Source organism: Nansenia antarctica (assembly GCF_963989245.1).
Source record: "Nansenia antarctica genome assembly, chromosome: 2".
Lineage (NCBI taxonomy): Eukaryota > Metazoa > Chordata > Actinopteri > Argentiniformes > Microstomatidae > Nansenia > Nansenia antarctica.
Window position 1 is genome coordinate 95001 of NC_137675.1, and position 21478 is coordinate 116478.

The 21478-nt window shown below is 48.7% G+C and overlaps 1 protein-coding gene across 1 annotated transcript; it reads left to right on the forward strand.

Moving 5' to 3' along the window:
- Window positions 1–1886: 1886 nt before the first annotated feature.
- rnf2 (ring finger protein 2) lies at window positions 1887–21478 on the forward strand. The gene is made up of 7 exons (XM_080524932.1): window positions 1887–1924; window positions 5086–5173; window positions 5921–6081; window positions 6681–6896; window positions 15609–15923; window positions 16144–16330; window positions 20804–21478. Coding segments are annotated over exons 1-7 (1071 nt in total). The 5' UTR covers window positions 1887–1922; the 3' UTR covers window positions 20906–21478.

Sequence of the window (21478 nt, forward strand, 5' to 3'; positions counted from 1 at the left end):
GGGAGAGAGAGGGAGAGAGGTAGAGAGAGAGTGGGAGAGGGAGAGACAGAGGGTAGATACAGGGAGGGAGAGAGAGGTAGAGAGAGGTAGAGAGAGAGTGGGAGAGGTAGAAAGAGAGAGAGAGGTAGAGGTAGAGGTAGAGAGAGAGAGGTAGAGGTAGAAAGAGAGAGAGAGAGGTAGAAAGAGAGAGAGGTAGAGGTAGAAAGAGAGAGAGGGAGAGGTAGGGAGAGAGAGAGGGAGAGGTAGAAAGAGAGAGAGGGAGGGAGATGTAGAGGTAGAAAGAGGGAGGTAGGGGAGGGAGAGGTAGAGAGAGGGAGGGAGAGGTAGGGGGGAGAGAGAGAGGGAGACATAGAGGTAGAGAGAGGGAGGTAGGGGGAGGGAGAGGGAGGTAGGGGGGAGAGGGAGAGAGAGAGGGAGACAGAGGTAGAGAGAGGGAGGGAGGGAGGGAGAGGTAGAAAGGATCATTAAGATAAGAAGACAGTTGTAAAATGACCACAGCTGTTTATTTCTCATGTTGTTGATGTTGACGTTATTACCATGGCAACGCGCCACTGAACACAGAGACAGACTAGGGACACACTATGGTACTGGCCGAACCAAAGCAAGAATTGTATTGTTGTGTACAGTCAGTAAAGGCCGATTTAAACTTCTGCGTAAAATCGACGCCGTAGCCTTGCGTCGGCCCGCGTGGGCCCGCCTTGCCTACGGAGAGGGTTGACGTGCACATCTCCAAAAATGTAAGAACGCGTCAGTTTCTACGCAACCATAAGCTCTGTGATTGGTCCGCTTGGTAGCACATGATTCCGACTCTCTCGTCGGCCAAAATGCGGAAGCCATGACAGAAATGTCATTTACTTTTCTGTAATTACTCATTAATAAAGATTTGAAAAATTATGATAACCATCGTATTATCTTAGTTTAATGTCATTTCAATGCATCATAGAACTTTTATTTACAACAAGCATAACAACAAAAAGATCGCTATTATGCCGCTTTGAGCTTTGAGCTCCGTTGAGTTCCTAACCGGAAGAGGCACAGCACAGGGGCATAGAAAACACACTGCCGTGAGCCCCGCGGTGGCGCAGCGGTCTAAGCATGAGCCTCTAGTGCAAGCTGCCCACCGGGGACTGTGATCGAATCCCAAGGGGGTATAGGACTATTTCCGGACAAGGATCCGTCGCGCAACACCGCCCCCGTCTGGTGCTGGAATAACGGTGTCGGGCTCGAGGAGCCAGACAGCTAGTCTGCCTGGCTATCTCCTCTGGGGCTGCCGGCTACGGGGTCGTGTGGCGGATCCTACGCAATAGGCAGGGGATAATTGGATACTAGGTTGGGTGCAATTGGATACCAAATTGGGTGAAAAAGGGATAAAATCAGAAAAACAAATTTAAAAAAAAGAAAACACACTGCCACCTAGCGATGTGACGGTGTAATTGCAGCGCGGCCTACGTAGAAGTGGAAAGTGCGAGATCCCTTACGTAGGCTACGTAAGCTACGCACGTAAATTCGACGCAGAACTTTAAATCGGCCTTTAGATGTAATAAAAGTGTGTGTGTGTGTGTGTGTGTGTGTGTGTGTGTGTGTGTGTGTGTGTGTGTGCGTGCGTGCATGTGCGTGTGCGTATGCGTTTGTGTGTGTGCATGCGCGTGTGTGTGTGTGTCTGGATATTAACATTGACAATTGAATAAACACATTTAAAATACATTACGAAATGAATGCTTTAATTATTGAAATAATTACCCCCCAATCATTTTATACAGTCCTTAATTTCCATATTTAACAAAAATGATTGTGAATATTTAAACCTAAATCTGTATGTATCCTCCTCTGCCTCGTGCCTACATTTCCCAGAGTGCACCGCGTCGCCAGAACGCCGCCATATTGAAGCTCCAGAACGCGCTGGATCAGATCCACAACATCTCATGTAAGTACGTAAACAAACACATTTAAACAGAATACAGTTGTTATTAATACTCGTAGCTAGGATCTTTATACTGTAAAAGCACTGTTATTGACCAGATTTGGTAAAAAGGAAGGGATATATCGCCTATATTACAGCATCTTTGAACAGCTCGATAGGCACCGTCGCTTCTGTCTTCTCTGTTTTTTTGACAGCGCAGAATTACAACATCATTTACTCCTCTGCTAACCCTCTCCTCTCCTCTCCTCTCCTCTCCTCTTATGACAAGTCACTTAAAATGCAAAACATAATTCTCAATGTTCGTATGAAAGCAATTCCAGTTCAACCGATTGTGTCTTTGCACATCAGCAGCTTAGCTAACGACCAGAGAACCCAACACAAAGACCCAGCTAGCCATGTAGCTAACCCTACTGTTGTTAGACCTGCTAGTCTTATGTTGTTAGACAGACCAGCTAGTCTAATGTTGTTACAGACCAGCTAGTCTAATGTTGTTAGACAGACCAGCTAGTCTAATGTTGTTACAGACCAGCTAGTCTAATGTTGTTAGACAGACCAGCTAGTCTAATGTTGTTACAGACCAGCTAGTCTAATGTTGTTAGACAGACCAGCTAGTCTAATGTTGTTAGACAGACCAGCTAGTCTAATGTTGTTACAGACCAGCTAGTCTAATGTTGTTAGACAGACCAGCTAGTCTTATGTTGTTAGACAGACCAGCTAGTCTAATGTTGTTAGACAGACCAGCTAGTCTAATGTAGTTAGACAGACCAGCTAGTCTAATGTTGTTAGACAGACCAGCTAGTCTAATGTTGTTAGACAGACCAGCTAGTCTAATGTTGTTAGACAGACCAGCTAGTCTAATGTTGTTAGACAGACCAGCTAGTCTAATGTTGTTAGACAGACCAGCTAGTCTAATGTTGTTAGACAGACCAGCTAGTCTAATGTTGTTAGACAGACCAGCTAGTCTAATGTTGTTAGACAGACCAGCTAGTCTAATGTTGTTAGACAGACCAGCTAGTCTAATGTTGTTAGACAGACCAGCTAGTCTAATGTTGTTAGACAGACCAGCTAGTCTAATGTTGTTAGACAGACCAGCTAGTCTAATGTTGTTAGACAGACCAGCTAGTCTAATGTTGTTACAGACCAGCTAGTCTAATGTTGTTACAGACCAGCTAGTCTAATGTTGTTAGACAGACCAGCTAGTCTAATGTTGTTAGACAGACCAGCTAGTCTAATGTTGTTAGACAGACCAGCTAGTCTAATGTTGTTAGACAGACCAGCTAGTCTAATGTTGTTAGACAGACCAGCTAGTCTAATGTTGTTAGACAGACCAGCTAGTCTAATGTTGTTAGACAGACCAGCTAGTCTAATGTTGTTAGACAGACCAGCTAGTCTAATGTTGTTAGACAGACCAGCTAGTCTAATGTTGTTAGACAGACCAGCTAGTCTAATGTTGTTACAGACCAGCTAGTCTAATGTTGTTACAGACCAGCTAGTCTAATGTTGTTAGACAGACCAGCTAGTCTAATGTTGTTAGACAGACCAGCTAGTCTAATGTTGTTAGACAGACCAGCTAGTCTAATGTTGTTAGACAGACCAGCTAGTCTAATGTTGTTAGACAGACCAGCTAGTCTAATGTTGTTACAGACCAGCTAGTCTAATGTTGTTAGACAGACCAGCTAGTCTAATGTTGTTAGACAGACCAGCTAGTCTAATGTTGTTAGACAGACCAGCTAGTCTAATGTTGTTAGACAGACCAGCTAGTCTAATGTTGTTAGACCAGCTAGTCTAATGTTGTTAGACAGACCAGCTAGTCTAATGTTGTTAGACAGACCAGCTAGTCTAATGTTGTTACAGACCAGCTAGTCTAATGTTGTTAGACAGACCAGCTAGTCTAATGTTGTTACAGACCAGCTAGTCTAATGTTGTTACAGACCAGCTAGTCTAATGTTGTTACAGACCAGCTAGTCTAATGTTGTTAGACAGACCAGCTAGTCTAATGTTGTTACAGACCAGCTAGTCTAATGTTGTTAGACAGACCAGCTAGTCTAATGTTGTTAGACAGACCAGCTAGTCTAATGTTGTTACAGACCAGCTAGTCTAATGTTGTTACAGACCAGCTAGTCTAATGTTGTTAGACAGACCAGCTAGTCTAATGTTGTTACAGACCAGCTAGTCTAATGTTGTTACAGACCAGCTAGTCTAATGTTGTTAGACCAGCTAGTCTAATGTTGTTAGACAGACCAGCTAGTCTAATGTTGTTAGACAGACCAGCTAGTCTAATGTTGTTACAGACCAGCTAGTCTAATGTTGTTAGACCAGCTAGTCTAATGTTGTTAGACAGACCAGCTAGTCTAATGTTGTTAGACAGACCAGCTAGTCTAATGTTGTTACAGACCAGCTAGTCTAATGTTGTTAGACCAGCTAGTCTAATGTTGTTAGACAGACCAGCTAGTCTAATGTTGTTACAGACCAGCTAGTCTAATGTTGTTACAGACCAGCTAGTCTAATGTTGTTAGACAGACCAGCTAGTCTAATGTTGTTACAGACCTGCTAGTCTAATGTTGTTAGACCAGCTAGTCTAATGTAGTTAGACAGACCAGCTAGTCTAATGTTGTTAGACAGACCAGCTAGTCTAATGTAGTTAGACCAGCTAGTCTAATGTTGTTACAGACCAGCTAGTCTAATGTTGTTACAGACCTGCTAGTCTAATGTAGTTAGACCAGCTAGTCTAATGTTGTAACAGACCAGCTAGTCTAATGTAGTTAGACCAGCTAGTCTAATGTTGTTACAGACCAGCTAGTCTAATGTTGTTAGACATTACAGCATCTTTGAACAGCTCGATAGGCACCGTCGCTTCTGTCTTCTCAGTTTTTTTGACAGCGCAGAATTACAACATCATTTACTCCTCTGCTAACCCTCTCCTCTCCTCTCCTCTCCTCTTATGACAAGTCACTTAAAATGCAAAACATAATTCTCAATGTTCGTATGAAAGCAATTCCAGTTCAACCGATTGTGTCTTTGCACATCAGCAGCTAGTCTAATGTTGTTAGACAGACCAGCTAGTCTAATGTTGTTAGACAGACCTGTCAGTCATGTGACTGCCCTGTCTCCTGTCATGTGACTGCCCTGTCTCCTGTCATGTGACTGCCCTGTCGTCCTATCAGGATGACCCAGACCGTCCAGACCAATGGGGTTCAGCCCCTCAGCAAGACCTGGGAGCTCAGCCTCTACGAGCTGCAGAGAACACCCCAGGTAACACACACACATGTCAACACACACACACACACACCTGGTAACACACACACCTGTCAACACACACACACACACCTGGTAACACACACACACACACACACACACACACCTGGTAACACACACACACACACACACACCTGGTAACACACACACCTGTCAACACACACACACACACACCTGGTAACACACACACACACACACACACACCTGGTAACACACACGCACACACACACCTGGTAGGTCAGGTCAGGGTTAGTCAGGGTCAGGGTTAGCCAGGGTTAGTGTCAGTGTTAGCCAGGGTTAGTCAGGGTTAGTTAAGGTTAGTCAGGGTTAGTTAGGGTTAGTCAGGGTTAGTTAGGGTTAGTTAAGGTTAGTCAGGGTTAGTCAGGGTTAGTTAAGGTTAGTTAGGGTTAGTTAAGGTTAGTCAGGGTTAGCCAGGGTTAGTGTCAGTGTTAGCCAGGGTTAGTCAGGGTTAGTTAAGGTTAGTCAGGGTTAGTCAGGGTTAGTTAAGGTTAGTCAGGGTTAGTTAAGGTTAGTTAAGGTTAGTCAGGGTTAGTTAAGGTTAGTCAGGGTTAGTTAAGGTTAGTCGGGGTTAGTCAGGGTTAGTCAGGGTCAGGTCAGGTCAGGGTTAGTCAGGTCAGGTCAGGGTTAGTCAGGGTTAGTTAGGGTTAGTCAGGGTCAGGTCAGGGTTAGTCAGGGTCAGGTCAGGGTCAGGTGTGGTTGTTGACCTGTCCCATGGTGTTGTAGGAGGCCATCACAGACGGTCTGGAGATCGCGGTGTCTCCGCGGAGCCTGCACAGCGAGCTGATGTGTCCCATCTGCCTGGACATGCTGAAGAACACCATGACCACCAAGGAGTGTCTGCACCGCTTCTGCGCAGACTGCATCATCACCGCGCTGCGCTCCGGGTACGCCCCGCCCCCTTACCCAGAATGCACCATGCCTCCTCTGGCTGCAGCCTCTGGCATCAGTGATGTCTTCGCTTTAAATTAGAGACAGAAACGGTCGACTCCTCTCCTCCTCTCCTCTCCTCTTCTCCTCTCTCCTCTCCTCTCCTCTCCTCTCCTCTCCTCCTCTTCTCTTCTCCTCTCTCCTCTCCTCCCCTCCTCTCCTCCTCTCCTCTCCTCTTCTCCTCTCTTCTCTCCTCTCACCCCCTCTCCTCCTCTCCTCTCTCCTCTCCTCCCCCCCCCTCCACTCCTCTCCTCCCCTCCTCTCCTCCCCTCCTCTCCTCTCCTCTTCTCCTCTCTTCTCTCCTCTCACCCCCTCTCCTCCTCTCCTCTCCTCTCTCCTCTCCTCCCCCCCCCCTCCACTCCTCTCCTCTCTCCTCTCCTCCCCTCCTCTCCTCTCCTCTTCTCCTCTCTTCTCTCCTCTCACCCCCTCCACTCCTCTCCTCTCTCCTCTCCTCCACTCCAGTCCCCCTCAGGTCCAACCATAGTGTAGCTTTCTGAGCAGTTGATCGGTTCCCTCAGCCTCATTGCCTCTCTGTGATTGGCTCCCTCCCCCCCAGGAACAAGGAGTGTCCTACGTGCAGGAAGAAGCTGGTGTCTAAGCGCTCCCTGCGGCCCGACCCAAACTTCGACGCCCTGATCAGTAAGATCTACCCCAGCAGGGACGAGTACGAGGCCCACCAGGAGAGGGTGCTGGCCCGCATCAGCAAGCACAACAACCAGCAGGCGCTCAGCCACTCCATAGAGGAGGGCCTCAAGATACAAGCTATGAACAGGTACACACACACACACACACACACACACACACTCCACAGAGGAGGGCCTCAGATACAAGCTATGAACAGGTACACACACACACACACACACACACACACACACACACACACACTCCACAGAGGAGGGCCTCAGATACAAGCTATGAACAGGTACACACACACACACACACACACACACACTCCACAGAGGAGGGCCTCAGATACAAGCTATGAACAGGTACACACACACACACACACACACACACACTCACACTCCATAGAGGAGGGCCTCAAGATACAAGCTATGAACAGGTACACACACACACAAGGCAAGGCAAGGCAAGTTTATTTGTATAGCACATTTCATACAACAGGGGCAATTCAAAGTGCTTTACATGCATTATTTAAAAATACAGCAAGAGGAGCATAAGAAAATAACAATTACAATGAATAAAAGCAAATATAAGAAGTAAATAGATAAAACATTTAAAAAGACAATAGTTAATGGGAAAAAGACATTGATAGAAGTGTTTGTGTTTAATCATATCCCTCCACATCCTTCTACATCCCTCTACATCCCTCTACATCCCTCCACATCCCTCTACCTCCCTCTACATGCCTCTACATCCCTCCACATCCCTCTACATCCCTCTACATCCCTCTACAACCCTCTACATCCCTCTACATCCCTCCACATCCCTCCACATCCCTCTACATCCCTCCACATCCCTCCACATCCCTCTACAACCCTCTACATCCCTCCACATCCCTCCACATCCCTCTACATCCCTCTACACCCCTCTACATCCCTCCACATTCCTCTACAATCCTCTACATCCCTCTACATCCCTCCACATCACTCTACATCCCTCTACATCCCTCCACATCCCTCTACATCCCTCTACATCCCTCCACATCCCTCTACATCCCTCTACATCCCTCTACACCACTCCATATCCCTCCATATCCCTCCACATCCCTCCACAAGAGGAGCATAAGAAAATAAAAATTACAATGAAATATAAGAAGTAAATAGATAAAACATTTAAAAAGACATGAGTTAATGGAAAAAAGACATTGATAGAAGTGTTTGTGTTTAATCATAACTGGTGCAAAACATGAAGGTTTTTAGCTTAGATTTAAATATTTTAAGGGTTTGGGCCTGTTTGATTTCTTCAGGGAGTTTGTTCCAGGAGCATGCAGCAGCGTGACTGAAAGCTGCTGCACCGTGTTTTGTTTTTACTCTTGGAATTATTAGCTGATTTGTCTCAGCTGACCTTAGGGGCCTTGCGGGAATATAGGGTGGGAGGAGATCTGATATGTATTTTGGTCCAAGACCATTTTGTGATTTGTATGTAATTAGGAGGATTTTGAATTCAATTCTCTGAGAGACTGGTAGCCAGTGCAGGGATCTCAGGATTGGTGTAATGTGTTCAAATTTCTTTGTTTTTGTTAGGACCCTAGCAGCGGCGTTTTGGATGAGCTGCAATTTACGAACAGCTCCTTTAGATAGGCCTGTTAGTAGACCATTACAATAATCAAGTCTACTCGAAACAAATGCATGGATGAGTTTTTCAAGGTCTTGCTTGGACATGAAACCTCTCATTCTTGTTATGTTTTTCAGGTGATAGTAGGCTGATTTAGTTATTGAGTTTATGTGGCTGTTGAAGTTTAGATCGGAGTCTAGAATTACACCAAGATTTCTGACCTGTTTTTTACTGTGAAGAGAGAGAGAATCAAGTTTTGCACTGACTTTCGATCTTTTGTCAGGTGCACCGAATACAATTATCTCTGTTTTGTCCTTGTTTAGTTGGAGGAAGTTTTGTGTCATCCAGGCGTTTATTTGCTCAATGCAATTACAGAGATTGTCAATGGGACTATAGTCGTTCGGTGAGAGGGCTATGTAGATTTGAGTGTCATCCGCATAGTTGTGGTAGGCAATTTTGTTCTTTTTTATTATGTGTCCCAATGGAAGCATGTAGAGATTGAATAGAAGGGGGCCAAGGATTGACCCTTGGGGAACCCCACATGTCATTTTAATTTGGTCAGATACAAAGTTGCCAATGGAGACATAGTAGCTTCTGTCCTGTAGGTAGGATCTAAACCAGTTTAGGGCAGTGCCCGAAAGTCCTACCCAGGTTTTTAGTCTATCTATTAGAATGTCATGGTCTACAGTGTCAAAGGCAGCACTAAGATCTAGTAGTACCAAAACTGAGATTTTTCCGGAGTCTGTGTTTACGCGAATGTCATTAAGGACCTTAATAAGGGCCGTTTCAGTGCTATGTAGGGGGCGAAAGCCTGATTGAAAGTCATCAAAGAGATCATTTAGGGTCAAATAATTGCTAAGTTGTTCGTGGGCAACCATTTCAATAATTTTTCCTGTACAGGGAAGGTTTGATATGGGTCTGTAGTTGTTTAGTACAAATGGGTCTAGGCCGTTCTTTTTTAGTAGAGGCTTAATAACTGCAGTTTTCAGGGCTTCAGGGAAGATTCCTGATGAAAGGGAGGTGTTAATTATTTGTATTAGTTCGCCTGCCATGCAGCTAAATATGTTTTTAAAAAAGCTTGTTGGCAGGACATCAAGGGCACAGGTGGATGGTTTAAGACGTGACATGATTTTATCTAGGGTCTTGTAATCAATGGTGTTAAATTGTGACATGGTTGTTATGTCCGCCCTATTTGGGGTTGTTAATGGGGACATGTTTTTCATGCCTGACACAGAAGACCTAATGCCTTGTCTAATGGTTTCTATTTTATTGTTAAAAAAGGATGCAAGCTCATTGCATTTACTAGTTGAGTGAAATTCCTGAGCAATGGGTGTTGGGGGATTTGTTAGTCTGTCAACAGTTCTGAAAAGGATGCGGGCATTATTTATGTTATTGTTTATGATCTTAGAGAAAAATGATTGCCTGGCACTTCTTATTTCTAAGTTATAGTTCTGAAGATTCTCTTTATAGATATCATAGTGGACTTGAAGGTTTGTTTTTCTCCATCTGCGCTCTGCTTTACGACATTCTCTTTTTTGGGTCTTTACGGATGGGGCAGTTCTCCAGGGAGCTTTTTGCTTACCAGAGATGCATTTGGATCTAATGGGTGCAATATCATCAATGGTTTTTGTGATTTTTAAGTTGAAATCGTGTAGAAGGTCATTTACTGAGGTTGGAATAGAAGTTTGGGGTGGGGGGGCTAGGGAAAAGGCCTGTGTGAACAGTGCACTGGTCTTTTCATTGATATATCGTTTGGAAATAGTTTTAGACATAGTTTGAATAACAGGAAAGATAGATACGTCAAAGAATATGCAACAGTGCAATGTCAGTTACAACAACATTTGAAATATCTAGGCCTTTGGTGATGATAAGGTCCAGAGTGTGACCTCGATTATGAGTAGGGAGGTTCACATGTTGTTGAAGTTCAAAAACATCTAACAGAACAGAGAGTTCTTTGGCTTTGTTGTCCTCTGAGTTATCTACATGAATATTGAAATCACCAGCAATGATCAGACCATTAAATTCAGTAGTAATGATGGAGAGAAGCTCTGTAAGTTCATTAAAGAAGCTAGTAGAGTATTGGGGTGGTCTGTATAAAATTATAAAAATAATTCGAGTGGAACATTTAAAAACAACTGAAAGATATTCAAATGATAAAAATTCCCCGAAGGATTTCTGTTTGCAGTTAAAACTGTCTCGGAAGAAAGAGGCGATTCCACCACCTTTTTTGTGGGATCTAACGACATCTAAGGTTCTAAAATTGGGGGGTGCTGACTCAATAAGAATTGGTGTCTTGTTATCTTTATCTAACCAGGTCTCAGTGATAAATAAGAAATCTAGTTCATAGGAGCTAATCAAGTCGTTGATTAAGAGAGACTTATTAGCTAAGGATCTGGCATTGAAAAGTGCTAGCTTGAGTGGTTTTGTGTTTGGTCTCTGTGTGGGCTGTGTGTGGCAGGGTACAGAAATTAAATTTGAGGGGTGTATAAAGCATTCAGACTTGCAATTAACTGTTCTGTTACTGATATGAACAGGGATAGCAAGAGTTGAGAGTCCCAGCTTTATATCAGGAATGTCAATGGTATCAACTCTATGGAAGCAGGGACTGTTAGAGCATCAACTGATTCTGGGTGTCATCCGGGGGATGGGGATGGGTGTTGTAGATAGCATCCTGTGGCGGGGTAGGGCGATGGGTATTGTTGATGAGGCTGGCATTGTTGATGAGGCTGGCGTCACAGGGAGTGTGGGGCCAGGTGTTGTAGAATGGAGAGTTGCCTGAGATGGAGCAGCTTTCGGGGTGAGCTCTACTCCTGTCTTCACCATTTTCTCTAACCTAGCTGAGAAAGGCAGGAACGGCGTGAGTTGGAGGAAGGAGAGCTCAGTGGACTCAGTGGATGAGTGTCTCTGGGAGTTGGGGGTAGAGTGGTTTGGGGGGTCGGGGGCAGAGTGGTTTGGGGGGTCGGGGGCAGGGAGGGAGGGTGGGGGGAGAGAAAAGGGGCTGGACCGTCGCCTTAGTGGGGGTTCAGCCAGCTGTGATGAGTTTGGAGGGCCCTTTACTGTAGGCTGTGATGAGTCGCAGGACTGTGGGGAGAGTTTATCCACTGTGAGCAGTTCAGCTGCCTGTGCTGAGTCTGAAGAATCCTGCACTGTAGGCCTTTCAGTTGGTTCAAGAGCGAGGGAAGGGGGAGCAGAGTTTATGAGGTTGAAGAGTATGTTGTTCATCAAATGGTATTCTCCCGATCTGTTTAAGTGGAGGCCATCTCTTTTGAATAGGTCTCTCTGCCTCCAGAATATGTTCCAGTGGTCAATGAATTTCAGCCTTTTAAGTTGGCACGCAGCAGAGAGCCACGTATTAAGGCTTAGGAGCCGGCTGAATTCCAGGTTACCTCTGTCAACAGTGGGTAGCGGTCCACAGATGAATGTCTCAATCTTAAGCTTGTCAAGTCTATTGAAAAGTTCCATGAAATCACGTCTCAAGTCTACTGAGCCCATTTTACGTGAATCGGTTTGTCCCACATGTAATACAAGACGCTTTGTGTCTGGGTTTTTAGACAGTGTTTCTTCCAAATCTTTTGTTATTTCTGAGACCGTTAGGTTAGGAAGACAGTGGATATGTAATTTTTTACCTCTTACGTTTCTGATCGCCGAGTCTCCAATCAACAAAGTATCTTTTGGAGGTGAAGTCTGTTTCATCCGCTGCATGTCACACAGAGAAGTAGAAGAAGGAGGGGGTGACCTTGAGCTCGTGTCTGCGGGCCGGGGAGTCACCGGGGTGGGCCGGGGAGTCACGTGATTCCCAGGCCTGGGAAATCTTGGCGTGACTCTGATGTTCTTATCTCGGGCCTTGGGAGTCATGCCAGCTCGCTGCTCCGCGGGCCGGTGTCTCAGACTCCTATCTCGGCTCTGTTTAGTCATGCAAGCCCATGGCTCGGGCCTACCTGTTGCTAATGATGCTAGCGGTGCTAACGAGGACTTCAGTTGGCTGCTTTTCAGTAGTTTCGGGGGATAATTCATCTGTCCAGTGAATTTTGCAGCTGTCACCTGACTCGTTAGCTTTGGGAAGTGTGAATTTTGATTTAAATCCTCTTCAATGGCTTGCGTGGGTGGAGAACCATTAGCGTAGCGATTCTCGAGTGCGGAGAGTCGCCCCTGGAGAGTATATTCCAATAAGTCTACTCTCTTTGAAAGATCCACACAACTTTGACAGATAGCAGGCATGGTAGGAATAACAGCTATATTAAAAAAATGTTAAAACTATAAAAAAGAAGCAAGAAAAAAGCAGGAAAGCAGTGGTATGAGAGGAGCGAGGGAGAAACACGTCTAATCTACTCAGAAGCAGGAAGCAGGTTGGACACACACACACACACACACACACACTCCATAGAGGAGGGCCTCAAGATACAAGCTATGAACAGGTACACACACCAGGGTTTCCGTTAGAAAAAATTGCCGCCGGACATCGTGTCCGGGAAGATTTCGATTTACCGGACAAACGTGATATATTCCGGACATATTAAAATATAATAAAAATATTTTTTTTCAAAATTATATATATTTTTTTCCAAATCTAATATAGCTGTTTGTCGCGGTGATTACTGTTGTGTAGCGGCCTATATATGCCATTTAATGTCTATTTCTCATCCGATACGATTAGATGCGAGCTATATAATATATAATAATATAACATGATTCGCATGCGCGCTATATGTCCAGCGCTGAACGGGCGCCTCTGGGAACTGAACAGACAGCATCGATCAATGAACGGACTCCACATTACGTTAACTGAAGTTTGTTAAATTGTTTGGGATTAATGTGAGTTTTCTATTTTCTCTTTCCAGTTTGACCCTTTTTTATCAATAAAACAACGTCATTTCTATAACCAGGTCTCGCTGGTTGGGAACGCATTTCGTTTAGCTGATATGTTACGCAACCGAACAGCTTCGGGAAAACGAGTAGCAGCGCACATAGTAGTGAGCAAATACTGACTTCCACTTTTAGTCCTAGGCAAAGGTCCAACACAATCAATTATTACACGTTCAAATGGCTCCCCTATAGCAGGAATGGGATGCAATGGTGCGGGTGGAATGGATTGATTAGGCTTACCCGCCATCTGACAAGTATGGCAACAGCGGCAGTGCTTGGCAACATCCGCCTTCAGTCCGGGCCAAAAGAAATGTTTCAATATCAGCTGATAAGTTTTAGTTATACCTAAATGTCCTGACCACTGGCTCTCATGTGCTACAGATAACACCTGTTGTCTATAACCCACAGGCACAACCACTTGTTTTACAGTATTCCACTCACAACCATTTGCATTAGGAGGAGACCATTTACGCATTAATATCCCATCGTTAAGGAAATAAACTACGTTGCCCCCTATTTCAGATTCCTCACTAGCTGCATGTAAAAAACATTTGTTTAATGACTGATCAGCTACTTGAGCGACACGCAATCGCTCGCCGGTTACAGGCAGAGATAGGCTGTCAGCGGATGGTATGGTAGGACTCGGGGAGGATGGTAACTCTACCACTTTCTCCCTGGGAGAAGCTGAAACAATCGGGTTCTCATCCCTTTCAGAAAAGGCTTGCATAATCACACTATCACAGAGAGAAACATCGCTATCCTCCTCTCTGCCTCGACTCGATTGTGCACGAGTTATAGCGCACACCGGAAACAACCGCTGTTTCGCATAGGCAGCCTACACATTAGGAGTCATCATCATGCCGGTGTCAAATCATATCATAATAAAATAAATACATAGCCTATATATTCGTCTTTTTTAAAATAGAAGGAATCAGAATGTGAACTTTAGCGAATTGTATTCAAATTGTGCTTAGAGGGAATTATTTTCACCGGACATTTATGTCCGACGAGTTTTCAATTTGTCGGACTTCAAAAAAAAATACCGGACAAAGTCCGGGAATTACCGGTTAACGGAAACCCTGACACACACACACACACACACACACACTCCATAGAGGAGGGCTTGAAGATACAAGCTATGAACAGGTACACACACACACACACACACACACACACACACTCTCCATAGAGGAGGGCTTGAAGATACAAGCTATGAACAGGTACACACAGTTAGGTCTGTAAATATTTGGACAGTGACACAATTTCCATAATCTTGTCTCTGTCTGCCACCACAATGGATTTGGAATGAAACAATGGAGATGTAATTGAAGTGCAGACTTTAATTCAAGGGGTCGAACATAAATACCGTATGTTAACTCGAACTCGAACCCTCTAGGCTGAAGCGTTAGCTACATTAAGCTAACCCTATCTCTAACCCTCCAGCCTGAAGCGTTAGCTACGTTAAGCTAACCCTATCTCTAACCCTCCAGGCTGAAGCGTTAGCTACGTTAAGCTAACTCTAACTCTAACCCTCCAGGCTGAAGCGTTAGCTACGTTAAGCTAACTCTATCTCTAACCCTCCAGGCTGAAGCGTTAGCTACGTTAAGCTAACTCTATCTCTAACCCTCCAGGCTGAAGCGTTAGCTACGTTAAGCTAACTCTATCTCTAACCCTCCAGCCTGAAGCGTTAGCTACGTTAAGCTAACTCTATCTCTAACCCTCCAGGCTGAAGCGTTAGCTACGTTAAGCTAACTCTAACTCTAACCCTCCAGGCTGAAGCGTTAGCTACGTTAAGCTAACTCTAACTCTAACCCTCCAGCCTGAAGCGTTAGCTACGTTAAGCTAACTCTATCTCTAACCCTCCAGGCTGAAGCGTTAGCTACGTTAAGCTAACTCTAACTCTAACCCTCCAGGCTGAAGCGTTAGCTACGTTAAGCTAACTCTATCTCTAACCCTCCAGCCTGAAGCGTTAGCTACGTTAAGCTAACCCTATCTCTAACCCTCCAGCCTGAAGCGTTAGCTACGTTAAGCTAACTCTATCTCTAACCCTCCAGCCTGAAGCGTTAGCTACGTTAAGCTAACCCTATCTCTAACCCTCCAGGCTGAAGCGTTAGCTACGTTAAGCTAACCCTATCTCTAACCCTCCAGGCTGAAGCGTTAGCTACGTTAAGCTAACCCTATCTCCAACCCTCCAGGCTGAAGCGTTAGCTACGTTAAGCTAACCCTATCTCTAACCCTCCAGGCTGAAGCGTTAGCTACGTTAAGCTAACCCTATCTCTAACCCTCCAGGCTGAAGCGTTAGCTACGTTAAGCTAACCCTATCTCTAACCCTCCAGGCTGAAGCGTTAGCTACGTTAAGCTAACCCTATCTCCAACCCTCCAGGCTGAAGCGGGGGGTGAAGCAGCAGGTGGAGAACGGCAGCGGGGCGGAGGACAACGGAGACTCCTCCCACTGCAGCAACGCCTCGGTGCATAGCAACCAGGAGCTGCATAGCAACCAGGAGGTGCATAGCAACCAGGAGGCGGGGCCTAGCATCAAGAGGACCAAGACCTCAGACGACTCTGGGCTGGACATGGACAACAACACGGAGAACGGAGGGGGGGGCGGGGGGGGCGGGGGGGACCAGCATGACCCCGCCTCTGAGATAGAGCTGGTGTTCAGACCCCACCCCACCCTCATGGACCAAGACCCTGGCAGGTACACACTCTCACACACTCTCACACACACACACACACACACACACACACACACACACACACACACCACACACCACACGCCACACACACACACACACACACACACACACACACACACACACACACACACACACACCGGGTACCTGCCTGCCTGTCTGTTTGCCTCAGAGAACTATCAACTAAATAGGTGTGTGTGTGTGTGTGTGTGTGTGTGTGTGTAGTGTGGAGTTTGTTCCCAGGTACATTAAGACGTCGGGCAACGCCACGGTGGACCACCTGTCTAAGTACCTGGCGGTGCGGCTGGCCCTGGAGGAGCTGAGGAGGGGCGGAGACGACCACGCCACCGTAGACGCCGCCTCAGAGAAGCAGTACACCATCTACATCCCCACTGCTGGAGGCCAGTTCACTGTACGTACACACACACACACACACACCCTAACCCAGTACACCATCTACATCCCCACTGTTGGAGGCCAGTTCACTGTACGTACACACACACACACACACACCCAAAAAATGGCCTTGTGGTTAGTGTCCGTCCTGAGACCGGGAGGTCGTGAGTTTGATCCCTGGCCGAGTCAAAACAAAGACCCTCCCGTGGCAGCATTAAGGGTTGGATCAGTTAAGACCCAGCGACATACCAGCCTCATGTCCAGGGGGTCAGACCCAGCGTCATGTCCAGGGGGTCAGACCCAGCGTCATGTCCAGGGGGTCAGACCCAGCGTCATGTCCAGGGGGTCAGACCCAGCGACATACCAGCCTCATGTCCAGGGGGTCAGACCCTGCGACATACCAGCGTCATGTCCAGGGGGTCAGACCCAGCGACATACCAGCGTCATGTCCAGGGGGTCAGACCCAGCGACATACCAGCGTCATGTCCAGGGGGTCAGACCCAGCGTCATGTCCAGGGGGTCAGACCCAGCGTCATGTCCAGGGGGTCAGACCCAGCGTCATGTCCAGGGGGTCAGACCCAGCGACATACCAGCCTCATGTCCAGGGGGTCAGACCCAGCGACATACCAGCCTCATGTCCAGGGGGTCAGACCCAGCGACATACCGGCGTCATGTCCAGGGGGTCAGACCCAGCGACATACCAGCCTCATGTCCAGGGGGTCAGACCCAGCGACATACCAGCCTCATGTCCAGGGGGTCAGACCCAGCGACATACCGGCGTCATGTCCAGGGGGTCAGACCCAGCTACATACCGGCGTCATGTCCAGGGGGTCAGACCCAGCGTCATGTCCAGGGGGTCAGACCCAGCGTCATGTCCAGGGGGTCAGACCCAGCGTCATGTCCAGGGGGTCAGACCCAGCGACATACCAGCCTCATGTCCAGGGGGTCAGACCCTGCGACATACCAGCGTCATGTCCAGGGGGTCAGACCCAGCGACATACCAGCGTCATGTCCAGGGGGTCAGACCCAGCGACATACCAGCGTCATGTCCAGGGGGTCAGACCCAGCGTCATGTCCAGGGGGTCAGACCCAGCGTCATGTCCAGGGGGTCAGACCCAGCGTCATGTCCAGGGGGTCAGACCCAGCGACATACCAGCCTCATGTCCAGGGGGTCAGACCCAGCGACATACCAGCCTCATGTCCAGGGGGTCAGACCCAGCGACATACCGGCGTCATGTCCAGGGGGTCAGACCCAGCGACATACCAGCCTCATGTCCAGGGGGTCAGACCCAGCGACATACCGGCGTCATGTCCAGGGGGTCAGACCCAGCTACATACCGGCGTCATGTCCAGGGGGTCAGACCCAGCGACATACCAGCCTCATGTCCAGGGGGTCAGACCCAGCGACATACCGGCGTCATGTCCAGGGGGTCAGACCCAGCTACATACCGGCGTCATGTCCAGGGGGTCAGACCCAGCGACATACCAGCCTCATGTCCAGGGGGTAAGACCCAGCGACATACCAGCCTCATGTCCAGGGGGTAAGACCCAGCTACATACCGGCGTCATGTCCAGGGGGTCAGACCCAGCTACATACCGGCATCATGTCCAGGGGGTCAGACCCAGAGACATACCGGCGTCATGTCCAGGGGGTCAGACCCAGCGACATACCAGCGTCATGTCCAGGGGGTAAGACCCAGCGTCATGTCCAGGGGGTAAGACCCAGCCTCATGTCCAGGGGGTAAGACCCTGCGACATACCAGCGTCATGTCCAGGGGGTCAGACCCAGCTACATACCGGCATCATGTCCAGGGGGTCAGACCCAGCGACATACCAGCCTCATGTCCAGGGGGTCAGACCCAGCTACATACCAGCGTCATGTCCAGGGGGTCAGACCCAGCGACATACCAGCCTCATGTCCAGGGGGTAAGACCCAGCTACATACCAGCGTCATGTCCAGGGGGTCAGACCCAGCTACATACCAGCGTCATGTCCAGGGGGTCAGACCCAGCGTCATGTCCAGGGGGTAAGACCCTGCGACATACCAGCATCATGTCCAGGGGGTCAGACCCAGCTACATACCAGCATCATGTCCAGGGGGTCAGACCCAGCGACATACCAGCATCATGTCCAGGGGGTCAGACCCAGCTACATACCAGCATCATGTCCAGGGGGTCAGACCCAGCGACATACCAGCATCATGTCCAGGGGGTCAGACCCAGCTACATACCAGCATCATGTCCAGGGGGTCAGACCCAGCGACATACCAGCATCATGTCCAGGGGGTCAGACCCAGCTACATACCAGCATCATGTCCAGGGGGTCAGACCCAGCGACATACCAGCCTCATGTCCAGGGGGTCAGACCCAGCTACATACCAGCATCATGTCCAGGGGGTCAGACCCAGCTACATACCAGCCTCATGTCCAGGGGGTCAGACCCAGCTACATACCAGCGTCATGTCCAGGGGGTCAGACCCAGCTACATACCAGCATCATGTCCAGGGGGTCAGACCCAGCGACATACCAGCATCATGTCCAGGGGGTCAGACCCAGCGACATACCAGCATCATGTCCAGGGGGTCAGACCCAGCTACATACCAGCATCATGTCCAGGGGGTCAGACCCAGCGTCATGTCCAGGGGGTCAGACCCAGCTACATACCAGCATTATGTCCAGGGGGTCAGACCCAGCGACATACCAGCATCATGTCCAGGGGGTCAGACCCAGCTACATACCAGCATCATGTCCAGGGGGTCAGACCCAGCGACATACCAGCGTCATGTCCAGGGGGTCAGACCCAGCTACATACCAGCATCATGTCCAGGGGGTCAGACCCAGCGACATACCAGCCTCATGTCCAGGGGGTCAGACCCAGCTACATACCAGCATCATGTCCAGGGGGTCAGACCCAGCTACATACCAGCCTCATGTCCAGGGGGTCAGACCCAGCTACATACCAGCGTCATGTCCAGGGGGTCAGACCCAGCTACATACCAGCATCATGTCCAGGGGGTCAGACCCAGCGACATACCAGCATCATGTCCAGGGGGTCAGACCCAGCGACATACCAGCATCATGTCCAGGGGGTCAGACCCAGCTACATACCAGCATCATGTCCAGGGGGTCAGACCCAGCTACATACCAGCATCATGTCCAGGGGGTCAGACCCAGCTACATACCAGCATCATGTCCAGGGGGTCAGACCCAGCGACATACCAGCCTCATGTCCAGGGGGTCAGACCCAGCTACATACCAGCGTCATGTCCAGGGGGTCAGACCCAGCTACATACCAGCATCATGTCCAGGGGGTCAGACCCAGCGACATACCAGCATCATGTCCAGGGGGTCAGACCCAGCGACATACCAGCATCATGTCCAGGGGGTCAGACCCAGCTACATACCAGCATCATGTCCAGGGGGTCAGACCCAGCGTCATGTCCAGCATCATGTCCAGGGGGTCAGACCCAGCGACATACCAGCCTCATGTCCAGGGGGTCAGACCCAGCTACATACCAGCCTCATGTCCAGGGGGTCAGACCCAGCTACATACCAGCGTCATGTCCAGGGGGTCAGACCCAGCTACATACCAGCATCATGTCCAGGGGGTCAGACCCAGCGACATACCAGCATCATGTCCAGGGGGTCAGACCCAGCGACATACCAGCATCATGTCCAGGGGGTCAGACCCAGCTACATACCAGCATCATGTCCAGGGGGTCAGACCCAGCTACATACCAGCATCATGTCCAGGGGGTCAGACCCAGCTACATACCAGCATCATGTCCAGGGGGTCAGACCCAGCTACATACCAGCATCATGTCCAGGGGGTCAGACCCAGCTACATACCAGCATCATGTCCAGGGGGTCAGACCCAGCTACATACCAGCATCATGTCCAGGGGGTCAGACCCAGCTACATACCAGCATCATGTCCAGGGGGTCAGACCCAGCTACATACCAGCATCATGTCCAGGGGGTCAGACCCAGCTACATACCAGCATCATGTCCAGGGGGTCAGACCCAGCTACATACCAGCCTCATGTCCAGGGGGTCAGACCCTGCTACATACCAGCCTCATGTCCAGGGGGTCAGACCCAGCTACATACCAGCCTCATGTCCAGGGGGTCAGACCCAGCTACATACCAGCCTCATGTCCAGGGGGTCAGACCCAGCTACATACCAGCATCATGTCCAGGGGGTCAGACCCAGCTACATACCTGCATCATGTCCAGGGGGTCAGACCCAGCGACATACCAGCATCATGTCCAGGGGGTCAGACCCAGCGACATACCAGCATCATGTCCAGGGGGTGTACTTCTACATCAAGCTGCCTCACGCTACGGAAACAGGAGATAAACTCCTCCCCCCTAAGGGCCGTTAGGCTCCAGAACCAACTTACTTACCTACCACACACACACACACACACACACACACACACACACACACACACACACCCAGAACCACACTCACCCCCCCTTTCCCCCCCAGGTGCTGAACGGGTCGTTCTCTCTGGAGCTGGTCAGTGAGAAGTACTGGAAGGTCAACAAGCCCATGGAGCTGTACTTTGCCCCCACGCGGGAGCACAAGTAGTCACCTGACCTGCCCTGGCCAATCAGGACCAGGAGGAGGAGGAGGAGGGATCTACCCTCACATGAATTGACATTCTCTCTCTCTCTCTCTCTGTCTCCCTCTCTTTTGCTGTGTCTCTCTCTATCGCTCTCTCTGTCTCTGTCTCTCTATCTGTGTCTCTGTCTCTCTATCTGTTTCTCTCCCTCTCTGTGTCAGGGTTCCACATTAACGGTTGCCTGATCGCCCGGGGCAGTAAAAAATTCGCCGGGTTTGTTTGCGGGACAGCGATGACGCGCCTGTCCACCTGTCTGTCGATCACCCGTACGCTTTAATAATATCTTCACTCCACAATCATCTAGTCTGGTCTGGCGCCTGTGCTGTCCGTTGTTCTTCCTGCACACCGAAACAAACCCGGCCAATTTTTTACTTGCCCCGGGCAATCGGGCAACCGTTAATGTGGAACCCTGTGTGCGTCTCTCTATCTGTTTCTCTCCCCCTCTGTTTCTCTCTCTCTATTAGATAGCAACACTTCAGTAAAGGGAGCCTCTGTAAGGACATGGTGGTCATGTGACTGGGTGGTCATGTGACTGGGTG